The sequence below is a fragment of the Olea europaea genome, unplaced genomic scaffold (assembly GCF_002742605.1).
Source record: "Olea europaea var. sylvestris unplaced genomic scaffold, O_europaea_v1 scaffold670, whole genome shotgun sequence".
Taxonomy (NCBI): domain Eukaryota; kingdom Viridiplantae; phylum Streptophyta; class Magnoliopsida; order Lamiales; family Oleaceae; genus Olea; species Olea europaea.
The window spans coordinates 194,564-218,452 of record NW_019265080.1 but is presented as its reverse complement, the minus strand read 5'-3'; the positions used below and the strand labels follow the sequence as shown (position 1 = coordinate 218,452).

The following is a 23,889-nucleotide window of genomic DNA, read 5'->3' as shown; positions in this document are numbered from 1 at the left end:
ATTAGAGATTCAGTTGGGTTTTTAACTCTATACTTGAAAAGAAGGATGTTCAAGTCTTGCACTCGTATTCGTACGACAAGTGTAATAGCAAATTCGAAACAAATTGTTATTAAACTTATTACATAAAAAAAAAATATAAAACTCATACGAAATTTAAACAACTAAATTCACCTTTGATAGTGAGTTCATAACTAACTTTCTAGATTGAATTTTGCGACTTGTACTTTAAGTCTTACCACTTTGCCAACATAAAAATGTATTGGATGAAAAGACAACTACTTTTTGAAACTGTCAAATAATAAAATGTCATGTGACAGACTCAAGAAAGATGTCACATAAAATGTACGACAAGCTTGACTGTTCTAGATTTATTAAAGAAAAAACACAAGCCATTAGAATTTCCTGGACTCGTCCATTCTTTACGTTGCCCCGCCACCTAGTGGTGATGAAGGGCGGCGCCGCAGGATTATAAATTCTATGCAAACTAACCCTTTATGACCATTTAAAATTAATTCAATTGCCGCTCTTTTAATGAACTCATTGATGCGATTTCTAACTCCATTATGGTTTCATTTGGTCATGCCACAATGCCATAGGAATCAAAATTCCTTATGAATTATGTAATTTTACGTACGTTGACAATATTGCAGAAGATAAATAAAATTTTAGCTTTTTCTTTCTTAGTACTATTTAAATTTGTCAATTGAATATCATATAAATAGTCGTGTTTTATTACTTCTTGTTATTAATCTAATGAAGATTAAGTGTATCAAGAATAGATATACTCATAAAATATTACTTTCCATATCTTCGACGAGAACGGTTCGACCTGTCTAATTTACAAGTACAAACTATTTGGAGGGGAAGATTAAAAAAAAATAAAAAAATAAAAAAATGAGGCAATTTTAAATAGTTACGTTAAAATATCCCAAGTTAATTTAGACATGTTTGTCACTAAGTTCTGTCAATGAATAATGATTTGTTCGATTAGGTACATTGTGGAGTATTAACGAATGAGAGAAAATAATTAGACTATTGTTTTCTCGATTAAATGACGAGACATTATACTGACAGAACAATTGAGAAATTTTGTTATATACCTCGATTACTTTTCAATCTTGCCTCGTGCTATTCAATATAATGACTCAAGAGACCTTTGAACACGCACCTCTTCAATCCCGCACAGTACCATTCCATTCAGTTACCCAAAACACGTACCTTTGGAACAACCCAGGTTTATAATCCCATTCTGTAATTTTTAATGCCGTGCCTCCATCTTGGCCTAGAAAGAGATGCAGCAAGATGAGCCATAATTTCTTCAAAAGTATACGTAGTTATTATCCTAAACAAAAAGAGAGATGCAGCATAATGAGTCGGATTTCTTCAAAAAGTCGGAGTAGGCAATTATTCCTCCGACCTTATCTCGTTCGTTTGTTCTTCCATCTACAAGGTGCAGCACGAATGCCTTCCACAGAACTCCGATTTATTAGATACATCAAAATAATATAACCTTATGATTTCAATATTAAAAAATAAGATTCATATAAAGGTTGCTCTTTCATTTGACCAAAAGAACTTAATAGCTTTTCCTATTATATATGCACGTTATCGACCTGACTACTAATCGAGCCCAGCCGAATTTTCCTCGGTAGAAATACGGAATAGTGAAAACAAAGATAAAACTCACATTTTCTCAAGTCTGATCAGAGGTTATTTCACCAAAAATATGAGGGCATGATTCCCAGTTTCTCTGCTCTCTTGCTTCCCAATAACCGCCAATATAGCGAAAGTTATCAGTCTTTTGGTCCTTTGCAAACCACTGTGGCTTCCAACCTCTCTCTTGCATCCTGTGCGCCTGGTTTCCAAAGACCATCAGATAATTATCAACGGGCAATATGTCAACTGGTTTCACCCTCAAAATATATGAAATCCCAAAAACAATGTTCATGCAAGCAATTAAAGGATCAAGATAAAGAATTATATGTAGATTACCAGGGTTTTCTGGTCCAACCGGATGAGAATGGACTCTATTTAGTAACATGTATGCTAAGAATCATGGACATGACGCAACAAGACATGAACAATGACACATGATTTTTCTAAAAAGTATGACATTGAGACATCAATTTAAATTCTTTAAAAAATTTATATTTATATATTCTATCTATATTTTTATACTTTTTAATATAAGACACAACACATGCCATGTCGAACACTTGCTGGAGGAATGTCCATACAATATCCCTCAAGTTTCAGAATTTAGAAATTCAAAAAATATATAAATAATAGGACGTGGCTTGGCGGGCTCCATGTCAAGGTCTGACACAACACTATACGACCCGTACATGGACAAGTGACCATGTAGAAGTTAGAAGTCACCGTAAATAGAATGTTTTGTGTATATATAATCAATGTCCTGTTCCTTGAAGGGATATGAGTTTGAATATAATACTAGGAACAGAAGTACCAAAGGGGAAACTTTGAAAATTCCTTGAATTGACCAGCTGTTGGATTGCATATCACTTAAAATACTTCTTATGCATATAATTTAGTGAATGATTCGGCTAAATGATTCTAAAACAAAATCAATCCAGTTACCTCCCGCTGCCGCTGTTCTAGTCGCAACTTCTCAGCATTTGCCATTTCATATTCCCCATTCTCCAGGCACCTCTGGTCAGGTCTCAGTCTCGAATCAGTCGGGGGAAGCATTTCCTGCAAAAGTTGATCTTAAGACAATTAATAATTATTCCAGCCGGTAAAGAGTTCTATGACCAAAAGAATTCATCACTGCAATCGCACAGATTCTGATGTATATCCATGAAAGGCTAATGATATCAGTAGTGAGTAAGTCAAAATTAGTAATCACAGGTGCATAATTTGATTCAAAACATGATAATACAGCTAAACATTCTATATTTTCGAGGAAATGATGTGATGAGATCATTTTGAGCATTATCTGTGGTGACCATTCCTTTTTTTCATTTTGAAATCTTCGTGTTGTTTCAAACATCCTATGTATGGTTTCTCCAAGATAAATCATCGACTGAAAATTAAAATTCTTATTTCATGTTGCCCTCCAACTACCTCCCATCAATTTACCCCTTAAAAAAAGCACCAGAATACTTCACCAGTCTTTCTCCATGCTCCTGTCCTCACTGCCAAATGAGGACTATGATTAAGCTCCTCACATAGAATGTAAAACAGAAATAGGGCAGAGAAAGAGAAGAAATACAGAAATAGGGAAGAGAGAGAAGAAATGGGAGAAGAATTTAAGGGGAAAGAAATATTAATATTCAATCATTAATCAGAGTCTACCAAATAAGGTGGGTTGCTATCTGATTTGGGTTGTGGGATTCGGCTGGGTTTTATTATAGGCAAGGGTTCTGGTGTACTTTTCTTTGTAGTTGGGTACTAAGGTTATGGGAGTCGCTGGGGTATTGTGAATTTGGGCTTGTTATGTGGAGTCATGGAGATGTTGCTGTAGAATTTTATTATTTAGTAGACTTTGACTAATGATTGAATAATCTTCCCCCTAAACTCTTCTCCCATTTCCTCTTTCTATTCCCTATCTCTGTATTTCTTCTCTCTCTCTTCCCTGTTTCTGTGTTACGATGTACGTCTGCTCCCTATTATCTATACGTCTGGAACTTTTCACTTCTCTCAGAAAAGATAACTACGCAGATACCACACTAATAAATCCATCCACTTGGTCTGAGAAGCATTCCTTCTTGAACAAATTTTTGATTGTCCAAAACGCACATGCACATCCAGATCTGGGCTTGTGATTCAGTTGGTGTACATGGCATGATCATTAAGAAAGTTTGCGAGATGGCGTATGGCTCAAGGACGAGAAGAGTGGAAGGAGGGAGATGCAAGGAAAGGCGGTGAGAGAATGATAAAAACAGTTGAAGGTAGCGGATGTGGAAATTCAGCAACAGTAAGGAATGAGTGGTAGTGAAGTTTTGGTGGAGGTGAGGGTGACTGGAAGATGATCAGGGAATATGGGTATACGGAAAGGGAGGAGAAATCGGGTAGAAACAAAGGAATATAGTTAAGAGGGTGATGTGGAATTTCATAAAATATGCATGGAACTGATAATCTTAGTTGTTGGATCAAAAAAACCCCTTCCTCACTCTTGGGATTGTGTAGTGAGGAACTAGCCACTATAATTTCATAAAATACGCAAGGTTAAAATGTCATTTCAAGTACAGTTTTACCAATCCTAGTTGTCGGACTAACATAACCAGATCCCCTTGGGATAGCATACTGAACTGTGTGTGGATTCCGCACCAAAAATAAGGATATGGCAGGAGCAGTAGTCAATCCTGCCTCATCCATGAAGCAAACAAGCCGGCATTTCCAACAAGAATATGGAATTAAAGAAAAAGAATGTCTTAAGTGTGGAAAAGGTTGATAATCATTTCAAAAAACAGTTCGATAATGAATTAAGAGTATAATCATCAAATGGACAGGTACCAATTAAGATATAAAATTAATTAATGTAAAGATCACCTTCAGCTCTGGAGTGAGCTCATTCAGTGTAATGGCAAAGCGTGTCAAATTATATCGCGTAGGGAATTTAGGAGGCCTGCTACGTTTCCAGAGCAAATGAGCTTCTGACAAAGATTCAGCTTTCCCTTTTGACAAGCAGTCTCCATTGACATAATGCATGCTCTCATCCCATTTTCCAAATAAAGTTGCTACTGTCTTTCCAGACTTATCCTGGACTGTTCCTTTTACCTGCAAAAGTCCAATTATTTCATGTCAGAGATTCTAACAAATTATATAAACAGCTAGACATTGGATGGATGGATAAGGCTCCTCGAAATTATCTAGCAAGCAACAAAAATTAAAATCTTTCCCAATAGTTTTAACTGCTATCAAAAGCCTGAAAAAACATCTATTTTGACGTCTACAAGGAAATAACAAAGAGAAGGAGAAAACCTGATGAGGATTCCTGTCCATGATAGACCGCTCCTTGAATTTTAGACTACACGAATAATCACCATTTCCTTGTATCCGCATTGAACCATAGTGATCGCAATATAGTTTCCCAAGAATCAGGTTGTATATAGATGTTGTCACCTGTCACAAAGAGGTACACACTTTTCCATGAAACAATACAAAGAACAGAAATTTTCAAGTATTTGGGATGGTACCTTACTCCACCGGAAAACTTCTCCATCATCAAATTCAATTGTTAAAATACCAACTGGATCAAGCTGGATAGACCGCCCCCAAAATTTGCTTTTTAAATTGCTATCACCGTAAAATCTCCAGCCTGTTCCTTCGCAATGGCATGCTAGAATCATTGGGTGATGACTCACCTGGTCCCAACGAAAATGATGTTAGAGATTATGGATACATAAACAATAAAATATGGAAAACAGAAAGATTGCACTGCCTCAGGTAATAAAATGAAACCTTCTCTGAGAAAAATCGAAGGCCTTTATCGGGATAATCAGCTTCATAAGTCTCCCCTAACAAAGGATTAAATGGTTTGCAAATTCTTCCTTCAGTTGAAGCATATCCAGATACGGCAAATGCAGCTACATTTAGAATCCTCATAAGGCTGTTACCCTACAAAGATTTCACAAACCAGATTAGTTGGAAAACTTTGGAATATAGTGCACATCAGGTACTAAAAATGGCAACTCAAAACATTTAGTCCATGTTTGGTAGGGATTAAAATCAGATTTTTAGTAGATTTTGATAAAAATTGATGGAATGGGTGGTTGAAAAGTTGTGGGACCCATAAAATAAGTGGTTAAAATTGATTGTTGACTTTAACTTTAATTAAAATCTGAATTTTAACCAGTAACAAACAAGAGCTTAATATTTAGATTCTAGTGCTTTGCTTACACGAGAAGCTTAGCACAAATTTTTTCAAAATATTGCGAACTTTACTTGGCTTAAATGACAATTTATGGCCAGCAAATAACATGAAGTAATTCATGACAACGAATTATTGAATAGTCAAATTCCTAGGAAAAAGAATTTAATGATAAGGACCTTGAAAAAAAATTAGACGAACACATAATTGGAAAGACTAAATAGATGAACAACATATCTTGTGAAGCACCACAAGATTTGAAGAACAACTTAGTCTGGCTAGAAAGACAACACTATAGCTGTAATGCCCCCATTCCTTTACCTATCAAAAAAAAAAAAAGGTAATGCTCCCATTCCCACATGTTTGCGAGGTCCCCCACCTTTTAGCCGAAAGGTACTCGTTTCTCTCTTAGGAGGTGGTGTACTAAGAAATAAGATTGAATGATGAGATTGGGTATATCATTGTGTACTTGACCCAAGTTCCAAGCCCCTAGTCCCCAATTTCCTCATATGCCCCGTTATCACTATACAAACAACAAGTTTGAGAAGAAAAACAAGCATATTTAAACTACACTTCATTATACGTTGTTCTCTCTTTTCCCTCTCACTAATCGCAATAAAAGGAGGAAGCCCAAGAAAAGAAGAAATAAAAAAGGCCATCCAAAACAGTTGCTTATCCCAAGTTCAACTTTTTTATATCCTATTCAAGGAAATGTCAATTCTTTTACACACAGGATTTACAAACTGGATTGTGGTTCATAAAATTTTAACTTCCAAGTATACAAAGTTGTGATTCTATACATTCCATTAGTATAAGTTGCAAACATACTAACATAGATCATATCATGACCTATCTTGCTCAAGTAAGATTTAATTATCTATAGTAGGGATGGCGACGGAGCGGGGTGCCCCCATACCCACTCCACCGGTGATTTTATCGTCCCAATCCCTGCTTAAGGTGGCATGGGGAATCCCTTGCCTCATTTAGTGCCCCATTTATATTTTTTATATTTAGTTTTCTGTAAATTTTAGGGTAATTTGGGAATTGGGCTAATGGGCTTGAGTCATCTAGCATAAGAAGGCTAGGCTAAAGGTTTTTTTTTTTTTTTTTTTTTTTTTTTTTTTTTTTTTAATGCATTTTTAAATAAATAGATAATGGGACGGGAAGGATGCAGTGACGCATGGTCGGACTCAGGTGTTTCGGGTCAAATTGGCATCCCTAAGAGTTACATAGGAGCTACAGCAACACAGCATGATTAAAGTGCATAGACCTTTTCTTCCCATTACTTTCTTAATCCACCCCAATATTTTTTTCTTCTTTCTCAATTGTATGGTTTCCACTTCCCATATTTCTTCATTTTTAACATTTTCGTAGTTTGGTGTTGGGGGGTGGGGGTGGGGGTGCGGGGGCATGCAGCAGGAGACTCTTCAATGTCTGCAAATCAATATCCACCAAATATCTGGGGGACGTATAAATACATTAATATCAGTAAAAAGCACCAGTAAAATACCAACTAAAATGAAACCACTGCAAAACAAGAAAAGTGGCAAAATTCTTGAAAATAATCTAGTCAAGTTATTCTGCTACGACTAGAGTGGAACATTATCTGGCGAAAGCCGGTGTGGCACCAACGCACATGAATCATAACCAATAATAATTTTACTGTAAACTTACCATCTTTCCCCATTCATAAGCTCGATCAATCAGATATGAATATTCCAAATCTTCAAAACACTTTTGAAGAGAAGAGAGTGGCTCATTAAAGTAGACAGGAAGACACACTTTTGTGAGGTCCTTCCCAATATTATCTTTGATCATTGACCATAAACTCACTCCTTTCTCTTTCTCAACTGGGTCTGGCAATTTCTTCCGACGCTTCACAAGAGGGAAGTTAGCTCTGGCAGATACAACAGCGCTCTCATTACAATCATCAACTTCAAATGCATAAAGATCGTTGTCATCAGATGAAAATGATGACGTCCTGAGGTCGGACCCATTGCTTTTAAAAGAGCTTGATGAAAGAAAATCCCTGGTGTCAAAGAAAGTATTGTCTTCTTCATCTGTATCTTCCTCTGGTGCATCAACTCTTTCATTATCATCTTCAGATTCACTTGGACTCGCTGGTTAATGAAATTTGAAAATAATTCGAATTTAAAAACACAGCATCAAATAACCCAAAAATAATGTGGATTTCTGATAAATCTTCAATGATCCATTTCCAATAATTGAAATAATGAAGCTATGACTATCAAATATTTCATCATTTGGATGATAAAATCTAGAAAATTTGGCATTACTAGTCAAGTACACTGACTTTTTCTTCATTTAACAAACAACTTGAAAAAGATAACAGCAAGCAACTGATAGGTGAATGCTTGAAACTTAAACAACACTATGTTACCCACATAATCATGTAGGCAAAACATAAGTAAAACCTACTCTGCAGCATTTCTAACCAATCATCTTGTCCAAAAATGAATAAAATATACTGGTGAAGCATACCGCTTGATTTGTCTAGCGTTGATCCAGTGGATGACCCAACTTCTTTGAACTGTCTTTGGCTTTCATCAACAACTGTATTCTCCAGATCCACCTTTTCTGTCTGGAAAAAAAATAGCATAATAACAATCTCTTAGCTAAACACGTCAGGCAACCAGAAATAAAGGAAACATTCGAAAGGTCTATCTTTTAGGCACCGGTGTAGTCGTGAAAATGGTAAGTCCAGTTCTAAGGATTTTGAGTAGGACTCAAGGTAGAATATCACTTCTTTTTTATAAAAAACAGAATAAAGTAGTAACAAATTTCTCATTAAATATAAACTCCATACAGCTGAGTGCTGACATGTTAAATATATGAATACTTGCAGAAAGAAAAGGAGCAAAGGACATTTTACAATCAAGGAAGGAATTTCATTTTTTTATTCTCATGAACTAAAAAAGTTAACGATACTACAATTAAGATCAATAAAGATGGATGCTAGGGACTATTTTACAAAAGTTTATAACTGAATAATGAAAAATTTGGGCCTTGTGACAAAACAAAAAAGAAGAGGAGAGGGCAGGGAATTTCAATTTCCAAAAAATAGCATGGGCCAACCTTAAAATTGTTGTAGCACTATTTTAAAATTATCACATTAAATATGAGAACCATTGCGCACATTGACAGATACCAAAATACGAAACAGATATGTATATACCTATCTGCCGCTGGCAAAAAAATGAAAAATTTATGTGCTAAGATAATGTGATGAACAACACGAACCATCATCAGGACCTCAATCCTCACATAGAACATAATATAATCAGGATCCACAGACCAACCAAAATTTTCTAATATCATATTGTGGCTTCAGTAACAAATTAACAGCATAGACTTTGTTAAGCTATAATTCAGTTCTTTCTCCAAAGTCCAGACCGAAGAAGAAACTTTAACGAGAGAAGCCAAAAGTTATAGTGGAGGAAAATAAGCCAGAACAAGTGAAAATTTAATTAAACTACTTAGAAACTTACCTGCAAAATTTGTACAACAGGAAAAAAAGGCAGACATGATGAGTTTCCTTAAAAGCAAAGGCGAGGCATAATTTTATGTTAAACTTATCCCATCTCAGTGGCACATCACTGAGGAATGACTAGTCTTGGGGAGGATAAGACTCTTGATATCAACATTATATTTGTCTCTTCCAAAGTAAGTGCTTGTGCGAAAGTGATTTTTCAAAATCACTTTTATTCACTCATTTTCAATCACACGTTCTCCAAAAAAATCACTTTCATATACTCTCTCCCACAAAAAAAGGGCTAAAACAGGATAGAGTCAAAGCACAACTACCAGACCAATTCTTAATCACCTAGGATTGAATGACACAAGGCCAACCATCGTTGTAAAAGATCAGAATATGCCAAACTAGGAATTAGTTCCTAGTTAAACTTTTTAACTATCAAGATGATCTCATCTTAGATTAGGACAAACTGATCCGGCTAAAATAGGCAATGGAATAAATAGAACTTTGTCTCTATTTACTTTCTTTAGGAGGCATATACAGCATAAAGCACCCACTAAACATTATTCATTCAATGCATGAATGTCAATACCAGTGAAGCTGGCATTCTACAAAACAAACTTCTTGTCTTGTCTGCATCCTTTCAAGTATCTCTATAGAGAACAACATAGAGCATGCCAAAACGAAATACACAGGCACCTTGCTGCAGGGTAGCCACAGTTTGCATAGGAACATGTGGAAAGCTAAATCCCATATCAAACACGCATCTATTTCTAGTTTCACCATTCAAATAGTAGATATTAATCAGCTATTCCAGAGAAAATGATTTCAATGATCTTATGCAAAATGAGCCCATGCCAGAAATTTTCCAAATGATGCCTAATGGACATCTGATCTAAATATAACTCCTTATAACACTATTATCTCTTTAACAAAGCCATTAGAAAGAAAAAGGGACAGTCATCTATCTTTATTAAATTAAAATGCATGGTAATGAGTACAATAATCTTAAATAACTATTTCAAATCAAGCAATCAATTTAAGCACAAAAAGAAACAAGTAACTGCTTCACAAAGCACAAAAGAAACAAGTAACTGACTGACCCAACCTACCAAGCCATAAGCCTAGGGAAAGCTGAAGGAACTTACCGTGCAGAATTCCATGGAGAACGAACTGAAGAAATATTCTGAATTTGATTCGTAACAACTTATTTACTACTCATAACACGTACCTCTAACTGTCGGAGTGACTCCATGAGGAGCCAATGCTTCTGCTTCAACAACATCAATTGATTCTGCAGAGATGCAAACTCATCCTTCATGATTTGTTCGATGTCCTGGATGGCAGACTCATTCACGCGTTCTTCCAACAAACGCTGCCTCAACTTTTCTGTTGAGACAGCTACATTGTCCAATGGAGCCATCAATTCACTGTTGGACATTCTCGGGAAGATATCCTTAACTACCTGCAATGCTTCCATCCATGCCATTCGGTCCTCTCTGCTCTCTGCCCTCAGATGCAGCCTCTTTGTTCCAGTAAAAATGGAGAATCTCTTATCATCAGAATGGCTTTCCTGAATAGTTGAAACCTATAGAAAACTACTCAAATCGTAAAAGATCAAACAATTCATGTAATCATTTTATTAGAAGTTCACTGCTACACGCACTCATACTAAACACAATTGTAAGTAAAAGAATATTGCATAAACAACCAGAAGAGAGCATGCGTGGATCACGAGTTATGAACATATTGATTAAACCAACATAAATCACATTCCTTTCAAGTAATGCTAAATATACATACCATTGGAACAAGGAACATAACTAATTATCAAGTTTATGAAGACGACACATGAAAAAAGAACATAGAAAAATAGACTGTCTTTTTAACCAAGTCATGATTAACTAAAACAACGTAATCTGATGAACCATAACCAAATTCAGTTTATGTTAATCAGATTTCAGTTCAGGCACAATTTCTACTTCTTCAAAAGACCCAAACTTAATACAGGAACGGCCTTTCCGGAATTCAAAGAATGATTAAAAATAACACTCAAGACAATTAATTGACCTGTCTATATCCAATTAAACCGATCATTCACAAAACAAACAACTCATACTGTAAATTTCTTGAAAATTTTTGATACAACTAAATTGGAAAAGTAAAACCTTTAGATGGACTTCGCCAAAGGGCTTCCGGCTTTTCGAAGAGGAACCACCATTGCCACCATGCTTATGATGATGGTGCCGGTGATGCCGCAAAATCCGTTTAATCCACTCTTCTCCAATCACTCTCGATCCCTTCTCAGTCTCCTGATTGATCACAATCTTGTCAGGACCATGGACCTTGTAGTAACTCAACACTCCATCCTGTAAAACAAACCATCTAGGCCTCCACCCTTTTCCATAATTAACCCATTTATACAGAAGCCCACAAATCCCATTACCCACTATATCATTAATCTTCACTTGCTGTAGCTCGGGGCTATGTTGGTTTCGTTTGTGGTGGTTGTTGCCCGTTGCCCCGTTGTGCGTCACGGCGGACCTTGAATTTGAATTTTTATTTTTTGGATCGGAAGGTGGCGGTGGAGCTGGAGGCGGATGCATGTCGTCGTTGATTACCATTGATGAAACGGAACCCAGTGGATTTTGCAAATCAATAAAAACACCCTAATCATAATTGGATGATACCTTTTCATTTACGATTAACTTACAATTATATGCAAATCCCAGAAAATTAATGATGAAGAAGAAAAATATAAATCGAAAATGAAAAAAATGAAGTAGATAAAATATTGTAAAAATGTAAATAAAAGGTGTATATATACGTGTATAGAAGATAAAAAGTGAAATTAGGGAAGTAGAGGGAAGAGAAGAAAATTTAAGGAGGAAAAGAATTCTCCGGTAACAAGGGAAGATGAGAAGGTATGTCGGCGTGGGGGCGCCGTGTACGTTTTTGTTACTGGCCGTGTCTGGTGGAGGGAGAGAGTGACGGTGGCGGAAGCAAGTAGAAAAACTTGTCAATGAAGAGTTGGCCTACTTAAGAGCGTGCTCTGAAAATTGATTAGCCTTGAGCTTTTCCCATTTTTAATCACAAATTATCCTGATAATATGATTTTACACTTGAGTTAAGGGACTTATTTGATCCCATTAAATTGGAAAAATGCATTTTAAAATAATACATCAAGAGAAAATATGTGGTTAAAAAATAAAGAAGATTTTTGAATTTACATATAATATTATTTTATTGAAAAATATGTGATCGAAAACAACAGAAAAACATAAATTTAAAAAAAATGGGAATCAAACATATTCTAAAAATTTCTATCGATTTCATTGGCAAATAAACCACTATTATAAAATTTATTCTTCAAAAAAAAATAAAAAAATGAGGCTTAAACAAACTCTTGCAAAAGTTTACATGGCCCGATATTCAACACACAAGACTTACTAGCCCTTGTTTGATCCCCCATTATTTTTAAAACATATTTTTTTCTATTCTTTTCAGTTACGCATTTTTCAATAAAATAATATTACACACAAACTTAATTTTTTTATTTTTTAACCACACATTTTTCGTTAATTTACTATTTCAAAGTACAATTTTCTCTAAAAATGGGGCTCAAACACTCTGAGAGCATTTCTAAAAGAATGTCTATTTAAAAAATGCATATTCTAAAATTTAGAAGCAAAATTTATTAATTAAATATGTTTGATTGGTTTACTTTTCAATATAAAAATGTGAATTATGTTACTTGTACATAAAAATTGAACATAAGAATTACATAAAATGATGTGGTGGGAAAATACTTGATGAAAATACTGATTGTATTTTAAATTGATAAATGATAGAACGACACGTGACATTTATATAATTCATTATGTAAAATTTGATGTACATGTAACCAGGTTCAAAAAAATATCATATTTGTCCATATTTTATTGTTATGTAGATGAGAGAGAGGTGTAGATGATAAAGAAAGTAAATTGATTGAAAAATAAAATCACTCTCCTTAAAAAAATATTTTCTTTGTAGGAGAATATGGTCGCGTTACCAAAAGTAAGAAAATAAAAAGTAAGAAAATATTTTTCATGAAAAAAATTAATCAGACAGAAGAAAAGTAGGAATTTTGATATAAAAATATTTTTCATATAAAATATCGACAATCAAGCGCACCGTAACTAATTCTTTATATTTAACATGTAAATAGGACAGCAACAGTCACTAAGTTTCCTTATTATATATTTGAATTCCACGTGTTATCATTTTGTCATTGTTTGGTAGTAATTTTTTATCAAAAAATTAATTTTTGAACGTTATTTCATTATTTAAGTCGTTATTTTTTACTTCTTCTCTTACAGGTGGAACCCACTTTTCCTTTAATGGTCAAAAAATTCATTCTCATTATTACTAGGCCCTAGTGTTCTAATTCCTAAATGGATAAAAAGTCACTTTACCTATTTGTGAAGGTAGCTGAGCAGCGGAACAAGCGACTAGCATTTCTAATTGAATTTATACATTGATTTTTTTGTTTTTCGTAATTATTTTTTGAACCATATGTGTCGAAAGGTGCATGTATGGTTGATTTGATATGATATTTAGAAAATCAAAAAAGTTTTGAGACTAAAATCTTCTTTAATATGTTTAAATAATTTTATAAAAAGTGTTTAAAAGTTTATAAAGAAAGCTAACTTTTTCGTGTTTTTTTTTTGGTAAAAAACAGAAATTAAAAAGAAAAAACAGTTTGACCCTGGATTCGAAACAAGAAACAAGACATTACGCCCCTATTTGAGCCACATTATTTCTATAAGATTACATTTTAAAATAATGCATGAGCCTATTTGACAGTGATTTTGAGAACTGATTTTTTGATCGTTAGGAGAAAAGTGGGGCCCACCGTGAGAGAAGAAATCAAATTTGACGGCTGGAATAATGGAATAATGAAATAACGGTCAAAAAAATCAATTTTTTGAAGGAAAAAATCGTTTCCAAATAGGCCCCATTGATAAGAAATACGTGGTTAAAAAATAAATAAATTTTTTGAATATATGTTTAATATTATTTTATTGAAGAATATGAGGGTTGAAATGATCATTTTTTTTTTTGGTAAAAAACAGAAATTAAAAAGAAAAAACAGTTTGACCCTGGATTCGAAACAAGAAACAAGACATTACGCCCTTATTTGAGCCACATTATTTCTATAAGATTACATTTTAAAATAATGCATGAGCCTATTTGACAGTGATTTTGAGAACTGATTTTTTGATCGTTAGGAGAAAAGTGGGGTCCATCGTGAGAGAAGAAATCAAATTTGACGGCTGGAATAATGGAATAATGAAATAACGGTCAAAAAAATCAATTTTTTGAAGGAAAAAATCGTTTTCAAATAGGCCCCATTGATAAGAAATACGTGGTTAAAAAATAAATAAATTTTTTGAATATATGTTTAATATTATTTTATTGAAGAATATGAGGGTTGAAATGATCGGAATAATGTATTTCTTATTTTTTAAATTCTATTCCTATTTCCTCATTATTCCAGGTTAAAGAGGAAGTCAGTTCAGTCGATGTCACTCGAGAGAGAGAACAAGAAAAAATGTTGATAGCAAACGGAATTGAAGATGAGGACAAATGGCTCGCCGAAGGCATCGCTGGAATTCAACACAGTGCATTTTATTTGCATCGCGCTTTGGTAATTTTAAATTTTAATTCTCAGAGCCCTAGATTCTCAAATTAATTGTAAGTTTAATTTGTATGTTTTTGATAAAATTCAGGATTCGAATAATCTGAGAGAAGCCCTCAAATACTCAGCGCAGTTGTTGTCTGAGCTTCGAACTTCGAGGCTCTCGCCTCACAAATATTATGAGCTCTGTAAGATTCCTGGATCCAAAATCTCCCGGTGGTCATATCTTATTATTTAGAGTAACTGTGTTTATTTTTTGTACTGTTTGCTTTTATCATTTATGGATTAGATATGCGCGCTTTTGATGAATTGAGGAGGCTGGAAATGTTCTTCAAGGATGAAAACAGGCACGGTTGTCCAGTGGTTGATCTATATGAACTTGTTCAACATGCTGGAAACATTTTGCCTCGACTGTAAGTCTCATGAATTTGGGTAGTAAATTTAAGTTGCTACAGTTTTTATTGTTGCTTGCTTCGCCTTTTCTTTGCATAGTTAATAATTTAATGTCATCTTATATTACAAGATTCATTTCTCTGATTATGCTGGAGCGCTGTTTTGTGGTGACCACACTCTCTATGCAATCATAGATCTTAGTTATATCCATGAAGGCGTTTGCCATACTGACTGCATTTATTAAAATCTTTATATTCGTGAGATGTATCATACATACGACAGCTGCTTACACGGTTAAGCAGACTTTGTTAATTGCCTAATCTTAATTTCAAACTCCAGATCAATGTTTAAAAGGGCGTAATTGAGTGCTGAGGCATTTTTCCTTTGTGAAATGAGGCGTTTTGAGGCCTAATCCTCTCCATAATACAAAAATGTCAAAAAATTATTATGTAAAATGTGCCTATAACAAATTATTAACAATCTTAAAAATTTATAATAGAATAATTTAAAATATGCAAACAAATAAAATTAAAAACTATGAAGCAGAAGGAACAATTACTTTAGTTAGTGAGGCAGCAGACTATTCCCAAAGTGGGTCCACGATAAACACAATTTTCTAATGTTCTAATAATATTTGATTCCGAATGTGGGATATTCAGAAAACATATATTTTTTTAAATATTTTAATAAATAGCTAATCCACTCAGGAAGAAAGAGCACCCGAACCAAGATATGTTGATAAGAGGGGCTATTCCCAAAGTGAGTCAATTATAATTTTTAATGTTTGGTGGGCCACACCAAAGCAAAACAACTCTAGAGAATTGAGGAGTGTACGCTTCAGAAGCCTTGAGGCATGTGCCTCACTCAACTGAGGCGTGCGTCTCCAAACACTGTTTCACGATTAGCACCTTGAGGTCTTTGTTGATCTCCTCACTTTGAGGCAAGCCTCAATTGGATTTTTATCCAAATTCTCTAGGTATTTTTTTTCTTGAGCCCATTGGATTTTAGAGTTGCTGATCCTTGTTACTAGTATAGTACAAATGCCCTGAAAATTTAATGACCCACCTTATGCAATTTGTTTTGAATTTTTAGTGTTTAATTTGTTTGATTTTCTTCCACTTACTATTTTGTGTGTGTAATTTTAGGCTATATAATTGAATCTATTTTTTAGTTATTGTACAATTGAATATGTTATTTCCAAAATATAGAGGCTTCTAAGATACATAATATTTTGTTTTGTCATTATATTAGGTATCTCCTGTGTACAGTTGGTTCTATTTATATAAAATCGAAAGAGACTCCTGCTAAGGATGTTCTTAAAGATCTTGTTGAAATGTGTCGCGGTGTTCAGCATCCCATACGTGGGCTCTTTTTGAGGAGTTATCTTGCTCAAATTAGTAGAGACAAATTACCTGATATTGCTTCAGATTACGAAGGGTAAGGCAGTTGTTTGTCCTTGCATGTTATTCCGTTCTTTGACTTTTAAGAAGGTGTTTGAGACCCATTTTTATGTAAAAATGCATTTTAGAATAGTAAATTGATGGAAAACGTGTGGTTGAAAAACAAGGAAATTTTTTAGATTTACGTGTAATATTATTTTAATAAAAAATCAGTGGTTGAAAATAATAGAGAGAAAAATGTATTTTGAAAAAAAATGGGCACCAAACGGGCCTTAAAATTGTGTGACAGAAAATTTGACTATTTTCATCACGCACATGTGAGTGACAACAAGATATTTCTTTTTATTTAGCCTTTGTTTGGGGCCTTAAAATTGTGTGACAGAAAATTTGACTATTTTCATCATGCACATGTGAGTGACAACAAGATGTTTCTTTTTATTTAGCTCTTGTTTGGGCTCCATTAAAATGTAATTTTGGGAAAAATGTATTTTGGAATAGTTATTTTTTTTTGGAGAATATGTGGTTAAAAAATAAGGAAAAGTGTGCGATTTACGTGTAATATTATTTTATGGGAGAACGTGTGGTTGAAAACAAGTTTTGAAAAAATGAGCTTTTTGATAAAATGGGGCCCAAACATAGGCTTAATATATGAACAGAAAAATAATATAGATTCATTGCGTTGCATATCTTCGTATTATCACTTTCCCTTCGCTCTTCTTTTGGCACTTTCATTTACATGATCTTATCTTGCTGATTTTATCTTTCATGCCTTTGGTGCATTTAATCCTATTATTATTATTCATGTTTTAAAAATTATTTCACTTTCTCTCAGCATTCATCTGTCTCTTCTTCTAGCACTATTTTTTCATGAAAACAATGAGGTTTCACTTTATTCTTTTCCTTTGGACTCTGTGCTTTATGTAGGCCATTTGTCATGGACATTCTTTTAATTGAGCATGCACTGACTTGCATATACATTCACATTTTGCATGTGCATCTAAAGCGTTTGCCTCTTATATATTTTTGAATGTAATGTAACCTCACTTCCCAGATAAATTAATGGGAAATGAAGATAAGAATAAATATAGGAATCAGATTGGATTTTAAAGTCGAATTAGATTTAAATTATGTTTTTTTTAATTAAATTAGTTTAATATCCTATTAAGGTTTTAGTTTATTAGAAGTTAATTTGAGCTTAACTTATTGCACCTATAAATGTGACTCAGGATTACATTTGTAAGCAAACTTGATTATTAATTGAATATACGTTCTCCATCTCCATCTCTCTTTCTGAATCTTGTTCTTGTTCGATTGTGTTCGCTATCAATTTGGTAGCAGAGGCCAAGCCATTTTCTTTGGCCAAACAAGTTTTAAAAAAAAAAAAAAAATCCGATCTCCACCCCTCCCCCCACCCCCCAACCAACAGTTTCCATCCCTTTTTGCAACATAAAAATTCCTCACAATAGACCTATTTTCAAACACAAGAAAAAAAAAAGAGGCAGCAACAATCAACACAAAGAAATCTGCAAAAAAATGGTGTTAATGCAAAATGATGGGGACAAAAGATCGGCATCCTTGGAGAGTGAAGTTGCAGACTATCTCATTAGAGTCGAGTTCTTGGAGAGAAATGATGGGAATGAAGATAAGAATAAATTAGTATTTAGATAGGATTTTAAAGTAGAATTTGATTTAAATTATATTTATTTTGATTAGATTAGTTTATTAGAAGTTCATTTGAGTTTAATTTTTTCCCCAGTGAATGTGACTTGCGATTTCATTTGTTGGCAGACTTGATTATGAATTCAATATTTATTATTTGTCTCCCTCTCTCTTTCCCTCCCCCAGCTTCTCTTTCTCCTCTCTCTTCCTCTTTCTTTGTCAGCCTTGTTCTTGTTTGATTGTGTTTGTCATCAACAAGTTTACAAATTTTCATTCACATGCTAACTTTGTATGCCAGGAAATTAAAATAAATGGAAATTTCCATATGTGACGTTTGGGAGATATTTTTTCAATTAAAAATTATATTTCTGGAAAATCTGTGGTTAAAAGTAGGGAAAAGTTATGGTTTCATATAGAATGTGTGGTTGAAAATGATTTAGGGAAAAAATGATATAAAAAAAACCTCTCCAACAAGTAATTATTAGATATTTCCATCCGTTCTTGATTGTTGATTGTTAATTCTATATCTTTTGCCACGTTAACTTGTTAAATGTTTTAATCATTGCATGATATTGATTGCAGTTAAGTTGTAAATTGTTACATTTTTCTGATGTGTTACTTCATTGGTCTCCTTCTAGTGAAGGTGATACTTTCATGGATGCTGTAGAATTTGTGCTGCAAAATTTTGCAGAGATGAATAAACTTTGGGTCCGAATGCAGCACCAGGTTTTATGGATCTCTCTCTGAAATTTTAGTCCTACCTTTTTTTTCACATGCATGGCATCTGAAAACTTACATGCCAAAAAAGTGAAATAAATCTTGAGGGCATGTTTTGGCCATGCAGGTGTAATATTAATATAGATTCATGATTTGATGATGCTGAGTTGAGACTTTCCGGCTTTCTGGTCTGCAGGGGTCTCTAAGAGAGAAAGAAGATGGTATTTTAATGTCCCTCTGATGTTTTAGGTTGGGAAGAATTTACATGGATATTAATATAGATTCATGATTTGATGATGCTGAGTTGAGACTTTCCGGCTTTCTGGTCTGCAGGGGTCTCTAAGAGAGAAAGAGAAACTTGATAAGGAAAGGAATGAGCTGCGTGATCTTGTAATACGAATGCTTCAAAGCAGTTAGTTTTCTCTAGTCATTCTATAACTCCCTTTTAAGTTTTATAAAGATGGTATTTTAATGTCCCTCTGATGTTTTAGGTTGGGAAGAATTTACATGTTCTCAGTCAAATAGAAGGTGTTGACCTTGACATCTATAGAGACACTGTTCTTCCCAAGGTGTTGGAGCAGGTTTGTCCATCTGATTCAGTGTATCTTGATCTTTAAGATATGAAGATCTTACAATGTGCAATCGAATGGTTTCTGGCAGGTTGTTAATTGTAAGGATGAACTTGCCCAATATTATTTGATGGACTGCATAATTCAGGTCTTTCCAGATGAGTATCATTTGCAGACCCTTGAGACATTATTGGGAGCTTTCCCTCAACTTCAAGTGAGTAGCCTATTATATAATGAGATCTCTTTTCCTCTAACACAATGTTTCTGTGGAAAGAAATTATTTTTTTGTATTGAATAAAATAATATATAGCCCTATTAATAATACGAGCTCGAGAGAGGATAAAGGAAAACAATCTCCTAAATTAGGAGATGAGAAAAGATTCCTAATTAGTGTAACTAACAAAGGAAAGAACTAACAAATAATTAAATCAGCCCAATCGATTACAGTACTACACTTGGATTCCTACACTACCCATTAAGTTGGATGGTAAATGTTGACCATCTTTAACTTGCAAATGAAATCATTGAAACTTTGCTGGGGTAATCCTTTGGCCAGTTTGCTCTTTAGTAGGAACATAGGTCATGCAAATAACTTCGAGTTCAACTACTTTTTTTTTTTTTTTTGATGAAGCGCCTGTTCACTTCTATATGTTTGGTCCGATCATGTTGAACATGATTAAGATAAATGTTTATGGCTGTAATCACAATAGAGCTTGATTGGAAGGTTTCCTATGAGTTGTAATTCTTCCAAGAGTTTTTTCGATGATTACTATGAATTTATGGTGAATTGCTTTGATGATTTGTATGTGGATTTTGGGAAAGTAGTGCGGTGGTGTTTCGCAAGCTCACATATTTCACATTGAAAGTCAAAGGATGTTTTATTCAAGAAAATAGAAGGAAATATATGTCGTAAAATATTACAAGTTTGGATGGCCCATTCTATAAATGCCATTATAGAATACAATTATCCCTAGAGACAAACCTATAATTACAAATTTTAGTTTGACGTTTACCTACATTAGCTTCTTCGAAGTAATGAAGTCCTTCGCATTGGCACCTCCAATCATCTTCTTAGATGATAGATCCTGAAATATACGGTGAGATTGAGTAAAATTAACACAACAATTTGACTCTTTTGTTAATTGACTGATAGATAATAAATTGCATGATATATTTGGGACATGAAAGAATAGATTTTAGAGTTACAGACTCGGAAATAGGAATACCCCTTTTCCGCAACAGATGAGAGTGATCCGTCAGCGATCTTAACTTTGATATTTCTAGCACAGGGTGAGTACGAATTGAACATATGGTAAGCATCCGTCATGTGATCGGAAGCACTTGAGTCAATGATCCATTGAATTTTATATCTTGAGGAAATATTTGAGGTTTTTAGGAAACTATCTTTGTGGGCTAATGAGCTTAAAAGGCTGTGTGTGAGCAATTGACTCGATGTTTGAAGACTTGAAAAGATTTGATAGAGTTGCTCTAATTGCTCAGAGTCGAATGCTCCATTTTTCACTTTCTTGGTTTTTTCAGTTTGGTCGACCAAGGCTTGATAGCTACGATTTTTAATGTTCTGTCTTGGTTTTCAATCAATAGGCTTTCTACGTATATCCCAACACGTGTCTCTTTGTGTCTTGGTTTCCGGCAGTGTTCGCACTAGAGACGTCTTTTTTGTTATCTTAGGCTTGAGCTATTCCCAAACTTTGAAGATGTTGGATTTGGTTCCTCCATTTAACAGCCCAATACCATTTCTATTTGGGCTAAAATGTGATGGCCCACTTCCAGGAGATGATTAAGCCCCTGTCTCGATTCCAGTTCCCTTCGACAGAAATGCGATATCAATTTCTTTGATCGCCCCTTCCAACACCATCACTTTTTGGCGATTTTCCTCTCCTCTCATTTTAGCAAACACTTTCCTAGTTGAAGGTAGCGGCCGCCGACCTAATATTCTGCCTCTAACATTTTCCAAGTCTGATTGAGGCCAACAAGAAACTCGTAAACTCGTTCATTCTCGAGTTGTTTCTTATACTTAACGTTGTCTCCGAGGCATTCTCACTCTTCTTCGCAACTAAGATTGAGTTCTTGTCATAGAGACGTCATCTCCAAGTAATACTCTGTAACCTCTCTCTCTTGGTTTAATTTGCCACAATCGGGTTTTAATTTCTAATATTTGGTATGGGTTTTTAGGATCTGAGTACACCTCCTTGACGGCATCCCAAACATCCTTCGCGATTAGGAGAAAAATGTATATTTTCCCTATGGATGGTTGCATAGAATTCATTCACCAAGTTGTGACCATCGAATTCTCTGATTTCTGCCTCTGCGATTGGACGGAATCTGTAGGCCTTTTTTGCCTTCAGTCAGGTAACCAAGCTTTCCCTTCAATTACCGACTTAACCGACTGAGCCCCTCCCTAAATTTACTCTCATCCAAAGCTGAAAAGAGGTTTTTTCCACTCCCATAAAACCCATTTTAGAGTTCATTTCTGTCTCACTGTGGGATGATTTAGTTGTCGTGGAGCTTTTACCGTTGACAGGATCTTCCGTCATTGGTTGTTAGGCTTAGAATAGCCCACTCTGATACCACAGGGAAAGAAATTATTTTCTTGTATTGTAAAAGAATATACAACCATATTAATAGTACAAACGTGTGTGAGAAGAAAGGAAAACAATCTCCTAAATTAGGAGATGAGAGAAGATTTCTAATTAGTGTAACTAACTAAGGAAAGAACTAAATATGGTACAAAGAATCAAATCAGCCCAATCAATTACAATATTACGCTCAGATTCCTACAGTCTCTCCTTTTTTTGCCTGGGCCTGATAAAGGGTAGTGTTATGCAGATTCTAATCTTTTATGATATGGTGCCATTCAACAATGCAAGTGTGTTGATCATAATTGGGGAATCAACTACGCTTTCAGCCTCGTGTATTTTCTTAAAGTGTTTCTCAGATGATTATTACAATTCAAGTTCTTTATTGAAATAAATTCATGTGGGTTCTTGGACTTCTTCTAGAAGTGATATGCGATTAAAATAAAAAATAAAAATAAAAATAAAAAAACTCAAATCTGTGAGTAAATTGGTTTAGGCCCCTGCAGTATTCGGAAATTTGTTATGCATTACTTCAAAGAAGTAGTGCTTTCTTCTTTCAAACGGACTCTTTTAATATTCCCTAGATTCAAAGGCATGAAAGATATATTATTTAGAGATGTAGAAAATACAATATATTAGATGCTAAGAATACGGTCTTTGAAGGACCCACGGGGAAGGGCTTAGAAGAGATTAGTGCTTTGGTTAACAGTACAAATTTTCCCTCATAAGACTGAATTAATTAATAAGCCACCATAGTCAGAGAGTATCTTTTGGGGGATGGCAAGGGAGCGCTGTTTTACCTTTGACCCTATGTGCTCAGAGAATGCTATGTGTTCTCCACTTTCGGATCTTGCAAAAGAGCTACCGAAGGATCGGGATGCAGTCTCTGCCTTGGCCTTTGGAGAGGAGAAGGCAGAGAAGAAAATTCCTTCGTGCAACTTTTTTCGCTTTCGGTGCCCATGCATCTGTGCATCTCTGTGTTGTAATTCTAAGCAATTTTCTAAAGTAGAAAGTTGAGAAGCACCATCTGTATTTTTGACCTGTTGTGCTGTGAACATTATATGTAGTAAGGCACTTTATGTGGAGAGCCTACACAGTCCTTAATGTCAAAGAACTGTTAGTAGGTGAACATAAAGTTTTACTATTATATTATTATTATTTTTTAGGAGCAGTATACTAACCATAGTGCATCAATAATTCTGTCCTTGCTTCATACTTTAGTTTCCTGGGACCTTAAATACAAGGCATTTTGTGGTGAGTAGCTGTTTTGATGGTGCATCATTTTGTTTCTCAGTCTGCAGTTGACATCAAGACGGTATTGTCCCGACTTATGGAGAGATTGTCAAACTATGCTGCTTCAAGTCCCGAAGTGAGTCCTTTTACTTTTGTACCGCTCCTGCTAATAGATTCCTTGTTTCATTCATTGTTATTCTTTCCCTTATTTAGGTCTTACCTGACTTCTTGCAAGTTGAAGCGTTTACCAAGTTGAGCAATGCCATTGGAAAGGTAATTTATTGCGTTTCGGTAAATCGAATTTCAGTT

The 23,889-nt window shown here is 34.6% G+C and overlaps 2 protein-coding genes across 10 annotated transcripts in view; one reads left to right on the top strand and one right to left on the bottom strand.

Moving 5' to 3' along the window:
• Nucleotides 1-895: 895 nt before the first annotated feature.
• LOC111390304 (oxysterol-binding protein-related protein 1C-like) lies at nucleotides 896-12,375 on the bottom strand. 6 transcript variants are annotated; one of them, XR_002701894.1, is made up of 12 exons: nucleotides 11,498-12,375; nucleotides 10,561-10,902; nucleotides 8,336-8,435; nucleotides 7,508-7,953; nucleotides 5,425-5,580; nucleotides 5,160-5,327; nucleotides 4,945-5,085; nucleotides 4,513-4,740; nucleotides 2,599-2,712; nucleotides 1,688-1,855; nucleotides 1,418-1,465; nucleotides 896-1,342 (listed from the first exon to the last, which is right to left on the bottom strand). XR_002701894.1 is itself a non-coding variant. In XM_023015319.1 (11 exons), exons 1-10 carry the CDS (start codon nucleotides 11,951-11,953, stop codon nucleotides 1,694-1,696), a joined length of 2,328 nt encoding a protein of 775 aa, XP_022871087.1. In that variant the 5' UTR covers nucleotides 11,954-12,373; the 3' UTR covers nucleotides 896-1,342; nucleotides 1,688-1,693. The 6 variants fall into 6 exon arrangements, 2 of the variants coding, with proteins under 2 accessions (XP_022871087.1, XP_022871088.1); XR_002701892.1 differs by having other exon boundaries at nucleotides 10,561-10,917; nucleotides 11,498-12,373; XR_002701893.1 differs by having other exon boundaries at nucleotides 896-1,282; nucleotides 10,561-10,917; nucleotides 11,498-12,373.
• Nucleotides 12,376-14,839: 2,464 nt separating this feature from the next.
• LOC111390311 (vacuolar protein sorting-associated protein 35B-like) overlaps nucleotides 14,840-23,889 on the top strand; it is a 17,380-nt gene continuing 8,330 nt past the window's right edge. For 2 of the 4 annotated variants that reach the window (XM_023015328.1, XM_023015327.1), the window contains exons 1-10: nucleotides 14,840-15,021; nucleotides 15,104-15,200; nucleotides 15,302-15,425; nucleotides 16,657-16,842; nucleotides 19,103-19,190; nucleotides 19,515-19,571; nucleotides 19,673-19,762; nucleotides 19,842-19,964; nucleotides 23,642-23,716; nucleotides 23,794-23,853. In XM_023015328.1, coding sequence (XP_022871096.1) covers nucleotides 14,926-15,021; nucleotides 15,104-15,200; nucleotides 15,302-15,425; nucleotides 16,657-16,842; nucleotides 19,103-19,190; nucleotides 19,515-19,571; nucleotides 19,673-19,762; nucleotides 19,842-19,964; nucleotides 23,642-23,716; nucleotides 23,794-23,853 — 996 coding nt within the window. In that variant the 5' untranslated portion in view covers nucleotides 14,840-14,925. Of the gene's footprint in view, nucleotides 15,022-15,103; nucleotides 15,201-15,301; nucleotides 15,426-16,656; nucleotides 16,843-19,102; nucleotides 19,191-19,514; nucleotides 19,572-19,672; nucleotides 19,763-19,841; nucleotides 19,965-23,641; nucleotides 23,717-23,793; nucleotides 23,854-23,889 lie in introns of those variants that run through there. The other 2 variants (XM_023015329.1, XM_023015330.1) reach the window with 2 other exon arrangements.

What these genes read in the sequence shown, in the direction of transcription:
- LOC111390304 (XM_023015319.1), bottom strand. Translation starts at nt 11,953, where the DNA reads ATGGTAATCAACGACGACATGCATCCGCCTCCAGCTCCACCGCCACCT. An exon ending in CTTATGAATGGGGAAAGATG is followed by an intron (nt 5,581 to 7,507) that starts GTAAGTTTACAG and finishes AAATCTTTGTAG; the next exon opens with GGTAACAGCCTTATGAGGAT. An exon ending in TTCGATTTTTCTCAGAGAAG is followed by an intron (nt 5,328 to 5,424) that starts GTTTCATTTTAT and finishes CGTTGGGACCAG; the next exon opens with GTGAGTCATCACCCAATGAT.